Below are 18,788 nucleotides of genomic sequence, written 5' to 3'. Positions count from 1 at the left end.
ATATATATATATATATATTTATATATATATATATATATAAATATATATATATATATATATAAAAAAAAAAAAATATATATATATATATATATATATATATATATATATATATATATATATATATATATATATAGATATATATATATATATTTATATATATATATATATATATATATATATATATATATAAATATATATATATATATATATATATATATATATATATATATATACATATATATATATATATATATATATATATATATATATATATATATATATATATATATATACATATATATATTATATATATATATATATATATATATATATATATATATATATATATATATATATATATATATATATATATATATATATATATATATATATATATATATATATATATATATATATATATATATATATATATATATATATATATATATATATATATATATATATATATATATATATATATATATTTGTCTGTTGAAATTACCTATATTTCTATTCAAGTTGGAATGAGTCACTTCATGATTGATTGATTTCTTTGATAAAAGAACTAAATTGAAAGCGAACAGTATTGATGATCTCAATAAACGCTAAAGAGAAAATATGACAATGTAAATGTAACAGTTGGAATCCAATACGATTTTCGTCTTGATTGAATACAAGTTATTTATTTTACTTAAATATGCACCGGTTCAGGGTTGCGATTTCAAGTTTATTTAAAACTAATGATTTTAAAGCAAACAATACTTAAGATACTTAAGATAAACAATACTTAATATGGATCGTAATTTTTATAAAAAAATATTTTCAGAGCATTAAAATCAACGCTTTTTTAACACTTGTAAACCAAATTTATTATACAAATAATAATTGTCTCCCTGTACTGGTTTTCACTTTATTTGTGCGTATGGGTATGTTGTGCTATCCTTTTTTTATAAGTGATTAAAGTGAGGCGATCGGATTTGCTATTATTGGAGAAATTAAGTTATCGTTACATAATTTGACGAATTGTCAAGTTTCTTTCTGCGTTATAAAATATTATTAAGTCGAGTACTTACTGAGAGTAATTGTGTCATCAGACATCAATTTAAGTAAATTGCTAGCTATCTCAGAACAGGCGAGGTAGCTAGAAACCATCATGTTGCTAGTAAATAGCTAGCACATTTAGTATAAAGTAGGTATCAACTCATAACATAATATATAATGCTTTGTGTACTCAGTTTTTTTTTTTATATAAAATAGATAATATGTCATTTTATAATATATTGATGTTACTTGCAACCTTATTCTAGAATTGCGGTAATAATTTCTAGAACTATAAAACTAAACGCATTAAAACATTGATTTAAAAAAAATCAATTTTCATTGTAATTTATCATATAATTGTGTTTGTAAGCAAAAAAAAGACCTGATACTGGTGGGAACATACTCTCACTGGGTGACTGCCAAATAACAATGAAATTTTAAAAAAGCTTTCATCATCATGTAAGGTAGGTGAATTTCTCTATTGGTCGATTTATATTAAATTATTGGGCATATTTCAACGTATTTTTGAAAACAAGAAAAATCAAACCTAAAAGCAAAAGCTTGTAAAACAATATATTGAACGTTTACAGATTATGACATAAAAGCTTTTTAAATAATGTATCCGTTATTTTATGTCCCAGGACAGATGTTTATGAATTATGTAATAGGGATATATGTATACAAAAATATACAGTATAAAACATTTGAAGCTTTTTGTATTTCTTTAATGTACACAGTTAGATACTTTATTATTTATATCCCGTAAATTTCCTTTTAAAGTTTTGAAAAATCTAAATTATTAAAAAAAAAACGCAGATGTACTCAGTGTCTTGTTTGCGATATTTTAAAGTAATTATTGGATAAATTTCCTTTTATTTTTTGTTTACTTAAATGAAAAATCTTATAACTTATAATTTTCACAAAATAATTTCTCTTTGGAAAAATCAATGTTAATTGAAATTGTCAACTCTTTTTACCATTATACGCACCCAAAAACAAAAGGACACTGCGTACAAAGAAGTAGTGTTATCTTGATCGTAAAATACATGAAGGAAATATGATCAGTCCCCCCCCCCTTCAGGTGCCAGTTTGGGGTAAGATTACATTAATATTAGGGACAAAAATTACTTATATTTATTTAAACCCTCCCGAGAGTTCAACGTAGAACCTCCCAACACGGTAGCCTTACGTTCTAACCACTACACTATGAAGGCGGATAGTTTTTCAGATAATATAATTAATTTTAAAAAAATTAAGGAAAGCTCGTAGAATTGAAAGATAATCTAAACAAATAGATTGTATTATAATTATCATGTTTTGCAATTAATTGCGAAACCTTATATGCGTGAATCTTATCATATTGTTGAAAAAGCGTAGGGGAGATATAAAAATAAGCGAAGCACTAAAAATAATAAAAATGGTGATAAACGTTAAAAACAGACGTGGGTACAAAAGCTCTAAATGGAAAACAAATTATGTATTGCTATCGATTGCTCAATCACATTTATCACCTAATAAAAGATGAAATCATTCACAACTGTTATCGTACATAACTATCCACTTATTGCTAAATCATCACATGTGTTTTCTGCGATTACACGGACACTTTATGTTATCACTATATTTTTATACCGATAAGTGTGGCACATCACCGCAAGTTATGCCAATTATCACACGTGTATAGCTCCATAGGCCACCTGTAGCGTGCGATGAGTTACGACAGAGGACCTATACAAACTGAGGCGTTTGGCGCGGATTTTACGACAGGAAGTGTATCAACTACGTCCGAACGCGCCAAAATCACGCACTCATGCGCACGAAGAAAACAGCCATAGGAACACTATAACTGTGGGTCTAATAGAAAAAAAGTGATAAACGATAAATTATTAACGTATTGTAAAAAATCCAAAACTTTTTCCAAATTAAGGCACGTGTATTCGACCTATCACTAGGTCATATTTTTTTGGCAATATATAGGAATCAAGTGTTACTATTTCAGATAGTAAAACTATATTGTTTCCATTTATTTTTAATTAATAAATAAATATTTTTACATCTAATATTGGTCGAAACCAAAAATCTTTATATAATTTAATGCTAATGATGAGAAAAAATAAAAATAAAATTATGATATTTACTTACTTATTTAATTACACTAATGATAATTACACTGATATAAAAGTGAAACTTTTGAACAAAAAATCAGAGATAAAGTATAGAGATTCTTTAGTTTATTTATTTTTTTTTGTTGAAAATTGTTATTGTTTGATATAATAGAATTATCTTTGTATTTAAGATTGTGATTTTTTCTATTTTTACAAACAAATAATTTAAGGAAAGGTAAGGAAGTGATACATAATGAATAATTTAACACGTATAATTTTTTTGGCACTTGTTTTTAAAATATAATTGTTTTGTTTGAACCTAGAAAAATAATTTATAAATTGTTTAATATTTTTTTTTGTTTTATTTGAATTGCACTTCTCGTCATTTTTGGTATTTGCATTTTTTTCAAAAATGTAAATAAAAAATCCCAAAAACGCATTGCTAGTGCGTAAGTTTACACTATAATACAATAAACACTACAGTAAAAAACTAAATGTAAAAATATTCAAAAAAAAACTTGAAAAAACAGGGTAAACAGTAAAAAATTAAGAAGAAGAAAAAAAATATATATATAAAAATATAACTAAGAAAATTTAATTGAGGATACAAAATTAGCGATTTGTGAACATACTGATAATAGGAATTAAGTATAATAACGTTTAACTCATAAAATTAATGCGGTTTTTTAGTAATATTCTTTCATTTACTACTGATATAGTAATGACATGTGTGATAAAATAGTATGTATGTGAAAACTGAAACATGAAACCATACTTATGTACAAAGAGATTGTTAATATCTACAATATACGTACTTAACTGACATGATATTTAACGCGATTACTTAACGCAGCATATTTGCGTTCAGTGCCAATATTTTATATATTTTTCCATAGATAAAAATGATGATATCCAGATAATAATTGGATAATTATCAGTACGTCCTCACTGCTTCGAACAACTTGTTGCAATGAATTTTATTAATATTTCGCATAAAGACGATTCGATCAATTTCCCGTGAGACCATATTCGTCTGGGTCTAAGTTATCAAAGCTGGACTTTAGGCTTTCGTCTGGAAATGTCGATAGTCCACTCAATTGTAACGACCAATTTTCTAAATAGACTTGGGGTGGTAAAGGTTTAACGTCGCCTGTCAGCCTAAGGCAAACATAATCCCGTTATCCAATACAATTGGTATGTTTTGTCGTGTCGCATTAAAAAAAGAAATTACGCTCATACGATTTCCTGAAAGTAAAATAAGAAAAAAAGAGATGGTTTTACTTAAGTATTTCTATTTTTTTTGCTTTAATACAAGGGTACAAGAATAATTAATGAAAGAAAATGAGTCGAGAAAAAATATTGGACATTTGTCGAGTAGAAAATACCTTGAAACATCGTTATTTAGGCATTTCGAAATAGTTGAATACTGTTTTGTTTTTTCGATGCGTTATAAACTCAAATTTTCTTCTTCAAACCCTCATCCACACCCGATGGTGCATAGAAAACTGCATCATATAAACGCAGTGTTTTCTTGATCGTTAACACATGAAGAAAAGGTGATCAGCGCTCCGCTTCAAGTAACAGTCCAGGGTAGTATTGAATAAATATTAGAGTGAAACAATCTGAAATTTTACAAGACGGTAAAAACTACTTTTCGCGTTCGATTTTAAAACAAAAGAAATACGTTCATTTATTCTTTTATTACGACTAGCACCGGCATGGGTTTTGTTGGATGCTTAACGTTTTATGTAAATATGCAAGTTTTAATGGAGTTACTTTTGAAAGTTTGGAAAATTTAATTAAAACAAAAAGAAACATTCAAAAGTCTGAAAAGACTTTATAAGGCAATCTGAAAAGTGAAGTTATGAGATCAAAATGAAGGAAAAAATGCAAAGTAAACGTTTATTTAAGATTTTTCAAGTTTGCTGAATTGATTCAGCATTTACTTTGTAATAATAATAATTTATTTTTTAATTTGTATTTTATTTTACAAATACCACTTTTTCTTCAAATCTATTCGGCTGTCTAAACTCAAAACACAGTAAGGGACATTTTTTTGGCATTATTTTTTTTTGCATTTTAGTAAATGCAAAAAAACGTAGGAGTACATTCTACTTTGTCCAAAAATGCAACAAAAAAAAACGTTTTACAAAAAAAATCCCTTACTGTGTTTTAAGTTTGGACAACCGTATTGTGTCATGTGTTTTGATGCATTCAACATATCACTATTAAACACCATATCATAATATAAATAACGTTAACAAGGTAAGAACTGTGTTTTGGGTACCTATTTAATTTGATCAAATTGTAATTTTTTTTATACGTCTAAATTACGACGTTTGATAAGACAAGTGAGATTCTAGTGATCCAAGCACTTTATTTCGAATTTGAACTATATGTTTAGAACTTCCAAGAATTTGAGTAGTGTGGTTGTCAATCATGGGTAGAATTGGTGAATGTTACTTAAACCAGCCTATGACGGTCGTAATCCCCTTAAATGCCCAGACTTCCAAATTCTTCATCATCTATGCTAGGATGTCGAAAATAATGTAAGCATTATAGTATAATACTATTGTGGTAAATTGCTCATAATTTACTTGAAATATTTTATCGTGTTTGTGGTATTCCAAATATATATACAAAGTCTAATTATTGTTTCACCACTTCCTCGTAACGACAGTATAATCTTAATACAAAGTTATTAACAAAATAAATTACATTGAATAAATTATTTATACCACGCCTGACATTGCGTAATGTTGAAGGGTAAATAAAATGGATTGAATTAATCAGAGGTAAGAAGGAATGCTTTCTTGAGAGGTTATATTGATATTTCCTACCCCGCTCGAAACCCATGCTGTGTACAAAATGTACTTTGTAATGAACTGCAAAGTACGTTATCGTTGGAATAATTGTTAAACCTATTGAATTACCATTTTAGAAAACTCAGTGACATGTAAAAATTATTTTATAAATGCAATATTTATTTTTTTGTTTGGTCTTTATTAAAGGTAACAATTTTCCGGACATATAAATTAAAAACTTATTTTGCTACAATGTCAGGCTGATAAGGTTATTGTTGTTAGTTTTATCGATTTTAATTTGATTTGGAATTATAAAAAAACGGCATGATATTTTCCGTTTTTTAAGTAATTATAATTTAAGCATAAAAACGTAATTTTTATGTACCTGAACTGTAAAATACTGTTATTTAAATTGAGAGGACTAGAATTGTGATATATATGTATATATATATATATATATATATATATATATATATATATATATATATATATATATATATATATATATATATATATATATATATATATATATATATATATATATATATATATATATATATATATATATATATATATATATATATATATATATATATATATATATATATATATATATATATATATATATATATATATATATATATATATATATATATATATATATATATATATATATATATATATATATATATATACAAATATATCACTTTACAAATGTTACATTCCTATTATCTTACTATGCTTCGAAACCGTTCGAGGTAATAGTTAATAAGATATGGTAAAAGGGATTTTATTTCAACAAAAGTTCGTATTAAAATAAGAAATAAATGTTTAATTTTTCCAAAAAAAGTATAACGTTTTTATATTAATATCGTTCATTGTGTAATCATAAAGGCTTTGTGCAAAACTAAGGTTAAATTATTTTGTTTGGACATTGAGTTCGTCCTGTTCCTATTAAAATTAAACCATTTTAAATTTTAGTTTCACTTGGTAAATACCACTTAGTGAAAATTGATAAACATAATTACAAAGTGACGGCCGAATCAATTAATCAAATTAAATTAAATAAATTAAGCAGTTCAGAGAAATAATTCTTCCTTCGTGAAATATCCTTTATCCGAGTGAATAAATTTAAAAAATAAGATGCTTTCAAGTGGAACGAAATACGGTACAGGATTTTACACTTCATTCCACCCTCGTACTTTGTAAAATTATTCACTCCTGTTACGCAAGGATTATGTAGTATGTATAGCGTCTCAGCTTAAATTAGTATCATGCACTTTTATTTATAGTATCCTTACGTTTATAAAATTGTGTAATTGTTTGTATTGTACAATACAGTAAATCCTCCTGTAAAGTTGGGTTAGGTACCGCGTTCTCAGAGAAAACGTTATAAGGCGTTAATGTTTTAAATTTTATTTTTACATTTTAACCAGCGGAAATGACGGAAATGAGTATTAATTAAATTAAAATACAATTAAAAATATTTACTCTCTATAACATTCTCTCCGATAACGCGGTACTTATCTCAATGCTATAGGGGGGCTAACTGTACAGTGATGCCTCGCATAACGTGCTTAATTCGTTCTTGGAGCAAGTTCGTTAGGTGAAACGCAATTTCTCATAACAATACTTGTTTGTTTCGTTTTGTAGCATAAAAAATGGTACTACAACATAAAAAAATATACACACGTTTTTTTGTATGATTTTTTAGTTTAATATTTCTACGCTTTTTTCGTGAGTTTCTCTCTTTCTAACCCTTATTCGAATTTAATAGTGAATAGGGCATTGTATCATATATAAACAGTGTTATATTGATAAAAATACACTAATAATAGGTAATAAGCCCTGCGTTTATGGTAGACAAATGCGGAATTGATTTTGCTTACAAAAAAATATCTTAATTTTATATGTAACAATATGTTTTGAATGTAAGCATAACAAATTCATTAAATACGTTCATCAGCAAAAAACCTTCAGTTTCATCGTGCGAGTGGCTATGATGAAATGTTATATACGATGAAACGTTTACAGTTAGTTACGTGAAGCGAGGTTCGTTGTGCGAATCGCATAATAGAAGAACAGAAAGTTTGTTGTGCGTAGGGTTCGTTATGCGAGAAATCACTTTGGTTTTATTAAAATATTCTGGGTTTGTTATTACATTTATAGGTTTTGAATCGTGCTTCCCTTATAAATTAAATTAATATTATATTAAGTCTCAAATGTTAAATCTGAAGGCATTAATAAATTAATGCAAGATTGTATCGGTACGGGTATGCAAAACTGAGTGTTAAGCTATTGCTGCAATAAGCAAACTGTCGCGCGAATACACACATGTAGCGACGTGTGAATTATATGATATACCATACATGAAAAATTGAGTAGTGTGGAAGTAGGTCGTGGGTACAATGGTGAATGTTACAAGTGTAGAGAGTGATCACTTAAACTATCCTATGACTGGTCATAAGCCCTATAAATACCAAGATGTTGAAAATGTAAACATACCTCTCATGCCGAGAAACCCATATTTGTGAACAAGGACTTGGATACAACCAAAAAGTTGTGAAAAAAAATTGAGTATTGGAACAGCTTTCCAAAATACATCAAGTACAAATATGACAGGAAAAAGCGTTCTGATAAGAGTTATCAAAAATTTTCGAAAATGCATTAAAAATTAAATAATGTAATGCAGGCTAATGAGAAATGCAATATTGTGCCAAAGACATTGAAAATGCAACATTGATATCTTTCATTGGGAATATATGATAAGAACCAACATATTATACGGGTACCCGCGTATAAAATACTCGGATGCAATTAGCCGGCGCAGACATTTATGTAGGCCAATGTCAGGAGGTTGGTAAGGTTTCATATAATTTTACTATAGTTTCCCATACATTGGGTTTTCAGAAGGTCCATCAAAGAGAAAGAACGTTTTGAAATCATTAAGAATTGCATTTATTGTTTCGGCATTAACTTTGTGATAAGACATATTACATATGTTTTTTACCACTTGAGTTTTATGATAGACAACATATTTCAGAAGTTAAACTTCCATCATTCAGGTCTGTATAATAACTAAGTTTAACTTCTGAAACATGTAGTCTATAATAAAACTCAAGTGGTAAAAAACTAAGAGTTTTCTTTAATCATTAAGAATTGCCGTATGATTTATTTTTCATTATGATTTATTGACACCACAACACTTCCATCAACTTCGAATAAATGTTTATTTATTATTATTTTTGTGTTTGCTCTTTTTTTATATTACAAAATATATAAAAAATACTTTTTTATCACTTGAGTAAGTTGAGTAGTTTTAAATACTTGTTTTTTATATCATAAGTGGTAAAAAACAAGTGATTTCTTTATAATTTAATTTATATATGTCAAATTTTTGTCAATAAAAATAGGTTTATCTTAATTTATCGTGCATAAATAGCACTTTTACCAACCGATTTTTAGTATATTTGGTATGTTTTTTAGTGACTAAAGTATGTTTTAAGTGACTTGTCGACGAGGCATTTTTACACATCCAAAGGTAGTGCACCGAAACGTATTATCTTCACTGTTCTAATGCATGATTTATTTTAATAATGGTCATAGCGCTCACTCCTTTCAAGAACGTCAAAAAACTTGATTTTTCAGGAATACGTTTTTAAAGTTAAAAAATATAATACAATGTATTAAAAATAAATTATTAGCCACTTACAGAACTTTTTACTATGCAACAGATATTTTTAGATAAAACCTGAAGGTTTTTTCTTCATTTGAAAAATATTAAGGATATTAAAAAAAATTAAACAATACCATTTCTTCAAAATGCAAAAACAACACTTTCTGCCCTGTAGCGAGTAAATATTGAGATAAAAATATGCCGCTTTTGCTGGGATAAAGTACATTTTCTGGACATTCCGAAAACATACACAACTGAAAATTTGTGATTTTTGATTTATGACGTTCTTGAAAGGAGTGAGCGATGTATGAACTGATTTAAGGATTTGACTTACGTTTAGCTGCATGACTATCTTGGCGTACGCCCAATGCCATCGTTGTCTCGGACCAGCCGGTTTTCTCGCAGTTTCTTCTTCCTCAAAGGAAACACTCTTCGCCTTCTCTGAACCCGATCCCACGAGGCTACCAGTCTCCGGTTCTACAACAAATAGTAATTAAACCAATTAACAAAGAAAGTTTAATATTAAAATTTTTCTTTCTTATACTTTATTCGTAGTTGACTTTTTCAGAATAGGCATCTCATGTTTTAAAATTATATAATAGGACAACAATATAAAATTTATAAGGAAATTTAATAATACGTATTTTTTATGCTTCAGAATTCAACAAAAAATTCTCATTTGTATGATAGACAACATGAAAACATATTGATTTTATACATTTTTTTAAAACTTCATATAAAAAAACTATAAATTTAAAATATATATTTTAAGGAGTTTTAAAATTATTCTTCTGCATTTAGTTCATAATTTAGAAACAAAGAATTTCACTTGCTCCTTTCTTTTACGTAAATCGTTTGTCAACATTTTCTAGAGATGTCGGTAAATAGTGGCGTCGTCTCTTGGTCTAAAAGGTTAGGAACTTGGCTAGTTAAAAAAGAGTTTTAACTTTGTCGATAGATGTCAGTACGTCGCTTTTTTGAGAATTACTATCAACAATGCAATATCGGTCAATAAAGGTTTCAATTTGTGGTGCAAATATGAGAATAATAGTAATAATAATAATAATTGTCACATAACTTGGTAAGAGTATTTTGGCTTTGGCGTTATATTTATGGTGGTTATGGATAAAGTCATTGCATGATTTAAAAAAAAAGATATATGTTTTAACACTAACTTTTTTCTATGTTACAAATTTGATACACGATGCAGCGAAGGGTTTTGATATTCTGTAATTTAATATAAATGGTGCAACTTATTTACCTGTATGACTAAGCGGTGCTCTCGTATCTGGCGGTGGACTGCCCACCGGTTCTGGAAGCAAATCCTTCATTCCAGGAGCAAGGCCTGATATCAAAAGATTGTCAGTGGCTGGAGGAGATCTGTAGGCTTCTACCGATGCCTTTCTTGATCCCCCCGCCGGTGACATTGGTTTTGGCCTGTATGGTTCCACCAACGAATTTTCCAGTCTTCTTTCTCTATCATTTTCATCTTCGAACGATCCGGAAATTGGTTCAAGTCTATCAACATGTATGACAGAAACTGGAGAATCTTGACCGTGAGTTTTGCTATTGTAGTCGTGAACGCCATGTTCGTCGGATATATAGTCTTCAATAGAATCCTGGTTTTGAAGGTACCCTTGTTTCCGAGTATATTCGTTTTGTGATAATGTATCATCGTGTGCACTATAGTTCGAAGTCTGACGCTTCAAGTCTCTATCTTGTTCACTGTAACTATAGTTTTGGTCGATATCCGTGTGTTGTTCGTTATAGTTTGATGTAGGCACAGTCGTTTGGTAAGTGTTTTGAGGGTATGTAGATTGGGAGTAGGTAGATGTGGGGTAAGTTGTTTCAGCGTAAGTGTTCTGAGGATAAGTAGTTTCTGGATAAGATGTTTGAGGGTATGTGTTCTCAGAATAAGTTGTTTGAGGGAAGGTTGTTTCTGGATAAGTGGTTTCTGGGTACGTGGTTTGAGGGTAAGATGTAGGAGGATATGAGTAAGCCGATTCTGGCTCTGTGACTGAAATCTGTTGACGTAGTTGTGGTCGAGGCGCTGTCGTCGCAGGTGGAGCTGTTGAAACGGGTGGAATCTTAGGAGCAGCAGAAGACAGCAAACTTCCAAGTTTCATTGCTCCGCTGGCCATAAAACGTCCAAAGGTTTGAGCTGCAGCTGCCGCCACCACTGGTGCGCCTGCTATTCCTGAAAAGCATTAAAACACGGATATTGTAATTTTTTAAATCATCTGATTCGACTTAAATTTTAGGGATCATAGAGAATTTCTAAAATACATCTTCCGTTTTTAAATTAGACAAAACCGTATTTGTGAATGTGATGAGACGTCATCACAGGATGTCCCTCATTTAGTGTGGATATGTCCAATTTTTGAACAAGAAAGAATTTAAACTGGAAACAGAATGTGCGAAAGAAGGTTTGCAGTAGTCAAAAATTTATGAGGTTATAGAACATAAAGATCTATCGGATTTAGTGGTTTCTTATTTAGAAAATATGACAAGATGAACAAGACAAATAAATGAACTATGTGTCAAGTTTTGATTGATATAAGATATTTAATCCATTGTATCTCTTGTACTCTTTTTAGGGATCAACCTTATTAACTAATTTAACATATTTGCTTTTTTTAAGACACAAAAACTAAAAAATATGAAAAAAAAACAGATTAAAACATTACAAATATATATTAGGAGTAATATTTACCAGCTACTAATGGTGTTGTAGATGACTGGCTCGTAGGAAGGCTTTTTGAAACAGCCGGAGGGTAAACGGATGAACCCACTGAAGTCGGAAATTGGTTCAGTGACTCTGATCCTTTCCATTGTGAGTTACCATAGGGTATCCGATTTTCTTCAGATATGTAACTAAAAATTGAAAAGAAATATTTTGTGGTTAAATAAAATGACTTTAGAAAATCATAATCACATAATCACTCATTTGTTTATTTTACTAGTAAATATGCTTCTGACTTTTTGTTTTTCTCATTTATTTCTTTTAAATATGCTGCTTGTGCCTATTTATTATACCTGTTTATTGTTTTTATATTTTCCCATGTATAAGTATTAGTTTTGGTTATTTAAAAAAATGTTACTTTATTATTTGTGTTCCAGTCTTGTTAACCTTAATCCCATGTCCCAAAATGAGAAATAGAAATTACTAATCGGGAATATTATATGTATATATGACTTACGTATGTAATATGTTTTTGAAATAAATAATTTTTTTTTCGATTAACCTGAATTTACGAACATTTAAATCGATGATCGTTATCCGATTTTTAGCTTAAATTTCTAAACTTAAAATTGTGTTTTCATAATTTATTATTAAAATTTATTATTCATAGGCAGCGACCTTACAAAATGCAAATTTTATATAATGTTAAAAATATAAATATTGCATGAGTCTATATTGCACGTGTTTGTAATATTATACCCAATAACTCAACTATAATTAGTGTTGCATGATAAAGTGTTCTTAAATGTAAAAATCGCTGTTGTTATAATTAACAAAAAAGAACAAGCGTTTAACGAAATTATGAGTATACAAAAGCACACCTTCTGTATAATTACAATCGTGAGGGTTAAACATTAGCACGGATTTTGAGAAGTAAAACATGTCAAACTATTTTTGACAAAATCACATACCTACTCACATCTGTGTTCTTATTTACAGAAACCTAGTTTTTTAACTGCACAATAATAATAAAACCCTTATCCGCACCCCAATGGTGCATAGGGCACTGTGTCATATAAACGCAGTGTTATCTTGATCGTTTACACATGAAGGAAAGGTGATCAGCCCTGCGCATCAGGTACCAGTCCATGTTTATATTGAATAAATATTACAGTGAAAAAATCACTTATATTTATTTTACCCCCCTTGGGAATCGAACCCGGGACCTCCAGAACGGTAGCCGAGCGTGCTGACCATTACACTACGGAGGCGGACAATAATGGACAATATCCCTATAACGTTTTTTAATAAAGGGTTTTAGATCACTAGATATCTCATAAACTATTTACCACCTTAAAGCAAAAAAAAATATTTTACTTTTGTCGTCAACAAAAAAAACCTTTAACATTTGTTAAGGAAAGTGTTTTTATGATTGCTGAATTTCAAATGTCTCTTGAAAGATATTTTAAGCCAGTATATTCTTTATGTGACCTTTTTCGACATCAATACATTCTTTTTTATCATCAGTTAATTCGGTAAAAAGCATCAATTGATTTTTCATTTAAATTTTACGAGATCAATTCATGAAAATCTTTTATGGCACTCATTTTGACGTATTCAATAATGAATAGTATTGTTGAATGTATTGAAATACGACTTACATATGATAGATTTTGATATTTAAAGTGATATTGATTTTTTAAATGTTTGGATGATTGAGTATTGCCCACTTTAATATATGGAAACATTTAAAATGAAGAAAAAATTGTTTTAAAAATATGATTGCATCAATCGAAATTTATTTCTTTCAAATACCATTGAATCACAAAGATTTTATGTGATGTAGTTAAGAATGTAGAAACATATTTTCCAACTTACTTATTTTGTATGCTTGAAGGAACTGAGGTAAACTGTTGTGCGTCTGGCTGATATGAATTATTGATGTCTTGTTGATATGGCGATAAGTCTTTTATATAAGGCGTCTGATCTTCATAATAAGGCTGAGATGATCCATCATAGTAAGGCATTTGGTCTTGACTATATACAGTTTGATCCGCTTCTTGGAATGGCTGCTTATTGAAGGAGTACGTGGTCTGATCAGTTTCGTACATTGACTGGTCTTGAATTGGTTCCTGAATTTCCGTGTAGGGTTTTTGGTCGTCAAAGTATCGCTCTGTATCTTCAACATAAGGTTGGCTTTCAGCCGAGTAGAAGCTTTCGTTCATATAACTCTGGTCATCCACATAAGGTTGCTGAGTATCCGCGTAAGCTTTATCCGTTAAACTGAAGGGTAGCTTATCTTCTACGTAAGAAAGCTGTTTTTGGAAGATTGGTTTTTTATCTATGATATTTGTTTTTTGGTCCTGTGTGAATGATGTTTGATCATCTATGAACGTGTTATTTACTGAGTTATACGTATCATTTGGGAGATAACTATTTTGATCTATATTACTGGTTTGATTATCGTATAAAAATGTTTGATTGTAGGCTTGTGGTGTTTGTATGGTTGGTTTTTGGTCGTGTTGAAATTCAGTTTGATGAATATTGCTTGTTTTTGAAGGTGGGGCAGGAAGCTTACGAGATGATTCGGTTACAGAAGGCAATCTGAAAATAAAACATCAATTAATTTATCAATAGAAAAACATTTCTAAAGATCATAACTTCAATCATTACTTTGACATTTACTATGAAAGGCTTTTGAACTTATTTGTTCAATTCACTTCAGTGCCAAAAATCAGCAGTGAAGCAGCAGTAGTGAAAGAAAAAAAAATCTTCTGGCGAAGGATAATTTTAATGGTTTTTTTAAAAGGCCGTGCCAATAAAACTTTCTTTTCTTGGGGCTTGGAATATTGTCCTTTAACATTTAAATCCATCCCGGTGACCCGGCGACGATAGTTTTTATGACCCAAACCTTTTAGTAAATTTAAGTTTATTATGTGTAATTGAAAAGAAAGGTTGTAAAAGGAAATACATATTTGTGCGAAATAAAAATTATGGACCTAAGTTGTTTTTATCGATTGATTGTTTTGCTAGATCTGTTGGTGACCTGGGAGGATAAACGTGGATGTATCAAACATACCACGTCAAACTTAGTAGACAAAATACAGAATTTAATTCATAAATTAATTCATATATTTAATTTGCAAACTTTTGTATTGATTACCTTTTTCTAGGCCAAATGTAATCGCTTGTATCAGTGCTATCGATGATATTAGATTGACTCTGATCTTCCAGACTATCATAGCCGTAGTTGTAATCTTCATTATAGGGCTTAGGATAAAACTTCGGACCATCTGCAATGTAAAAAAAGGTAAAATTATGTTATTATTTAATATATCAAACACTGGATAAATCACCCTACATATACCGCTCACTCCTTTCAAGAACGTCACAAATCAAAAATCGTCAATTTTCAGTTGTGCATGTATTCGGAACGCCCAGAAAATTTTCTATATTCCAGCAAAAGCAGCATATTTTAACTTAATATTTACCCGCTACAGGGCAGAAAGTGTTGTTTTTGCATTTTTAAGAAAAGGCATTGTTTAATATTTTTTTTAAATACTTATACTAAATATTTTTCAAATGGAGAAAAAAAAATCAGGTTTTACCTAAAAAGATCTGTTGCACAGTAAAAAGTTCAATAAATGGCTTGATATTTATTTTTAATAGATTGTGTTATATTTTCAAACTTTAAAAACGTTCTCCTGAAAAATCAAGTTTTTTGATTTATGACGTTCTTGAAAGGAGTGAGCGATATGTCAATATGACAAGTGTCTCAACTTGATATGAAACATCTATTGTTCTTTTTATATGAAAGAAGGTGGCTGATTGTAGCGTCACCAGTTGAGAAATTTGTGAAGTACAGTGGAATCTCTCACAACGAGTACTTTTTATTTTAATTTTATTTATTTCTTTAATTAGCTTAAATTACACTAATATAAACTATTATTTTCACTTAATTTACATTATATTTATATATTTACATCTCCTCACCGTAAACAAAACATGTTTTAAAAATTCTTTCAGACTCTTTTCATTCTTCATACATTCAGGCGTCTCATCATACAAACCCTTATACATTGAACAATTTCGTGACTCTGTTGTTTTCAACAATGTCAGTCTTATTTTATCCTTATTTCTAGTAATATGTTCATGCACATTTTTGTTTAACACTTTTTTATCCTTAAAATATTTGGGTGATTTATTGTTTAAAAATTTATATGAAATTTAAATATCAGCATATTTAATTTTAGTCTCTTTTTTAAAGATAACCAGTTGAGTTCTACTCTCATTTTTTCTATATTATTAAATCTATTTTTCTTGAGCACCATTCTCATCGCTTTATTTTCACATAACGAGCTAAAAATAGGGAAAAACTTACTCCCTTAATAAGCTACATTTCGCTTTACGAGTTGCAGAGAAAGGTCAAGCCCCTTTTTCACGACATTAACTTGTGAGGCGGGACTTTTGCGCCAGTCAAAACAAAAAAAAATGTTTCGCATAACGAGTAAGCTTCCGGAACGAATAATGCTCGTTATGAGAGGTTCCACTGTATTTATTTAGCTTGCTCGTAGGCCCTGAGGTGCTCAGACTTCCAACTTCTTTCATATAAAAAGAACGAATGATGTTTCATATCAAGTTGAGGTACCTGTGATGTTCATCACCTAATTTAATACAAATACGTATTTATTTAGATAATTTTAATTTTACCGTTGAACTGAGATGCTGCTGTGGGTGGTCGTGGCAGCATTCTCGGTGTGGTGGGGACGGGGGGGAGGCTGGCGGGGGCGGGGGGGCGAGGGAGCTGTCGGGGGGCGCGGGGGGTTCCTGGAGGAGTAGCTGAAAAATAGAAAAAAAATCAAGAATTAAAAAAGAAAAATACTTGAATAAATGTTTTTTACAACATTTTGAGTTTGTCCAAATGCTTGTTTTAAAATCTGGATTATCTCCAATTATAGGAGTTTTTTTCAAATTATTTTTTGACATTTCATCAAAGATGAATAAGAATTTTCTTCTCACCAATAGATGACTCTAGTGAAGTTCTAGTGATTGAAGAACAAGGTTTCTAAATTGGTTCATATATATAGAACTTCCAAGAATTTGAGTAGTGTGGTTGTCAATAATGGGTAGAATTGGTGAATGTTACACGTGTGTAAAGTGATCACTTACACCAGCCTTGACAAGGAAAAAAATGTTTTTTTTTTACCACAATAGCTTCATGCGATCTGTTGAACATAGCAAAAATACATGCAATACTTAACTTTGCTCATGGCAGACAACATGCTTCTAGACATTTAGTGTCACTTGTAATTAAATTATTTTTTAATGTTTTGTTGTTTTATAGATTTTTAATATACTCATTGCTTTACAAGCATTGTGAATTGAATTCCAAGGATGTGCTCTTTGTTTCTTTATTTTTATTTAACCAGACTGAGATATAGCAACGAGTGACTGGGTACATCGTATACCACATGAAAAATATTTTTCATATTATTTTTTGACATCTCATCAACGATGAAGAAGAAAATGGAAGTCTGGGCATTTACGGGGCTGGCGTTTCTCATGTGTGTGATTTTAATCCAGGATTCGGACCTCACATACATATGTACTTTACATGCGTTTTATTTTATTGTATGAAGTTTAATATAGTTTAATATTTACATCAGTTTTACTAAAAAAAGTTGACTTTTTCAGGCATTTAAAGACGAAATTAGAATAGAACAAAAAAGGGAATTACTCAATCTTAGCGTGGTTTATAGTGTAGTTTACCTGGCAAACTAGCTCCTCTAGAAGTCAATTCTGGGGTGATTCTTCCTTGCGCCCGACTGGCGGTTCTGCGCAAACTCTTTCGCGGCGTGCCCCCGTATGCCTCGGATATCACAGATTGGGGACGTACCTGCAATTTTATATCAGTTTATTTAGCCGACATACGAATTCAAAAACATCCAAGTCACTCTGTCACGTGCCATCTCCTTGGCTTTCTCCCAGGTCAGTCCGGTGTCTCGAAGTTCCGCTGAGAAGAGACATGAGGGGTTGATGCACTCTATCATATATCATTTGCCGCATATTCGTCTGATTTCATTTCTTTGTTTTGATTGATTTTATTGTGCATTGCGTAGCGAATACGTCAACTCCGAATGACAACTTCTGAGCTACGAACTTGCGGCTTCATGCCGTTTTTGGGCGATTCCATTCAGTCATTCGGAGTTGACGTATTCGCTACGCAATGCACAATAAAAACAACATTTAAGAGTTTTTAAATCATATTTTTTAAATCATATTTTTAAATCATATTTTCATATGGTGTACGGAGTGCGTGGAAGTATTTGGTAAGCGAAGGGTAATTACCTGAGTATTTCAATGTTTTAGAATTTAGTACATAAACCCTAATGATGACAAAGTTCTTGTCGAAACCGGTTGGATAAAGTGTACCAATAAAAAGTGGTTAAAACAAAGTTGTTTTATTTTATAATGCTAAT

At 29.9% G+C, this 18,788-nt stretch overlaps 1 protein-coding gene across 1 annotated transcript in view; it reads right to left on the bottom strand.

Moving 5' to 3' along the window:
* The window catches only part of unc-13 (protein unc13 homolog), a 480,145-nt gene that overhangs the window by 338,198 nt on the left and 123,159 nt on the right, over positions 1–18,788 (bottom strand). Inside the window, exons 12-18 of the mRNA XM_088270463.1 lie at positions 18,079–18,205; positions 17,020–17,148; positions 15,473–15,602; positions 14,188–14,913; positions 12,340–12,500; positions 10,888–11,823; positions 9,961–10,103 (exon numbers count right to left, since the gene is read on the bottom strand). Of these exons, the coding sequence (XP_088126589.1) occupies positions 9,961–10,103; positions 10,888–11,823; positions 12,340–12,500; positions 14,188–14,913; positions 15,473–15,602; positions 17,020–17,148; positions 18,079–18,205 (2,352 nt within the window). The remainder of the gene's footprint in view (positions 1–9,960; positions 10,104–10,887; positions 11,824–12,339; positions 12,501–14,187; positions 14,914–15,472; positions 15,603–17,019; positions 17,149–18,078; positions 18,206–18,788) is intronic.

Source organism: Brachycentrus maculatus, unplaced genomic scaffold (assembly GCF_059751285.1).
Source record: "Brachycentrus maculatus isolate JH-2025_06_01 unplaced genomic scaffold, ASM5975128v1 h1tg000027l, whole genome shotgun sequence".
Taxonomy (NCBI): domain Eukaryota; kingdom Metazoa; phylum Arthropoda; class Insecta; order Trichoptera; family Brachycentridae; genus Brachycentrus; species Brachycentrus maculatus.
This window is presented reverse-complemented; position numbering and strand designations above follow the sequence as displayed.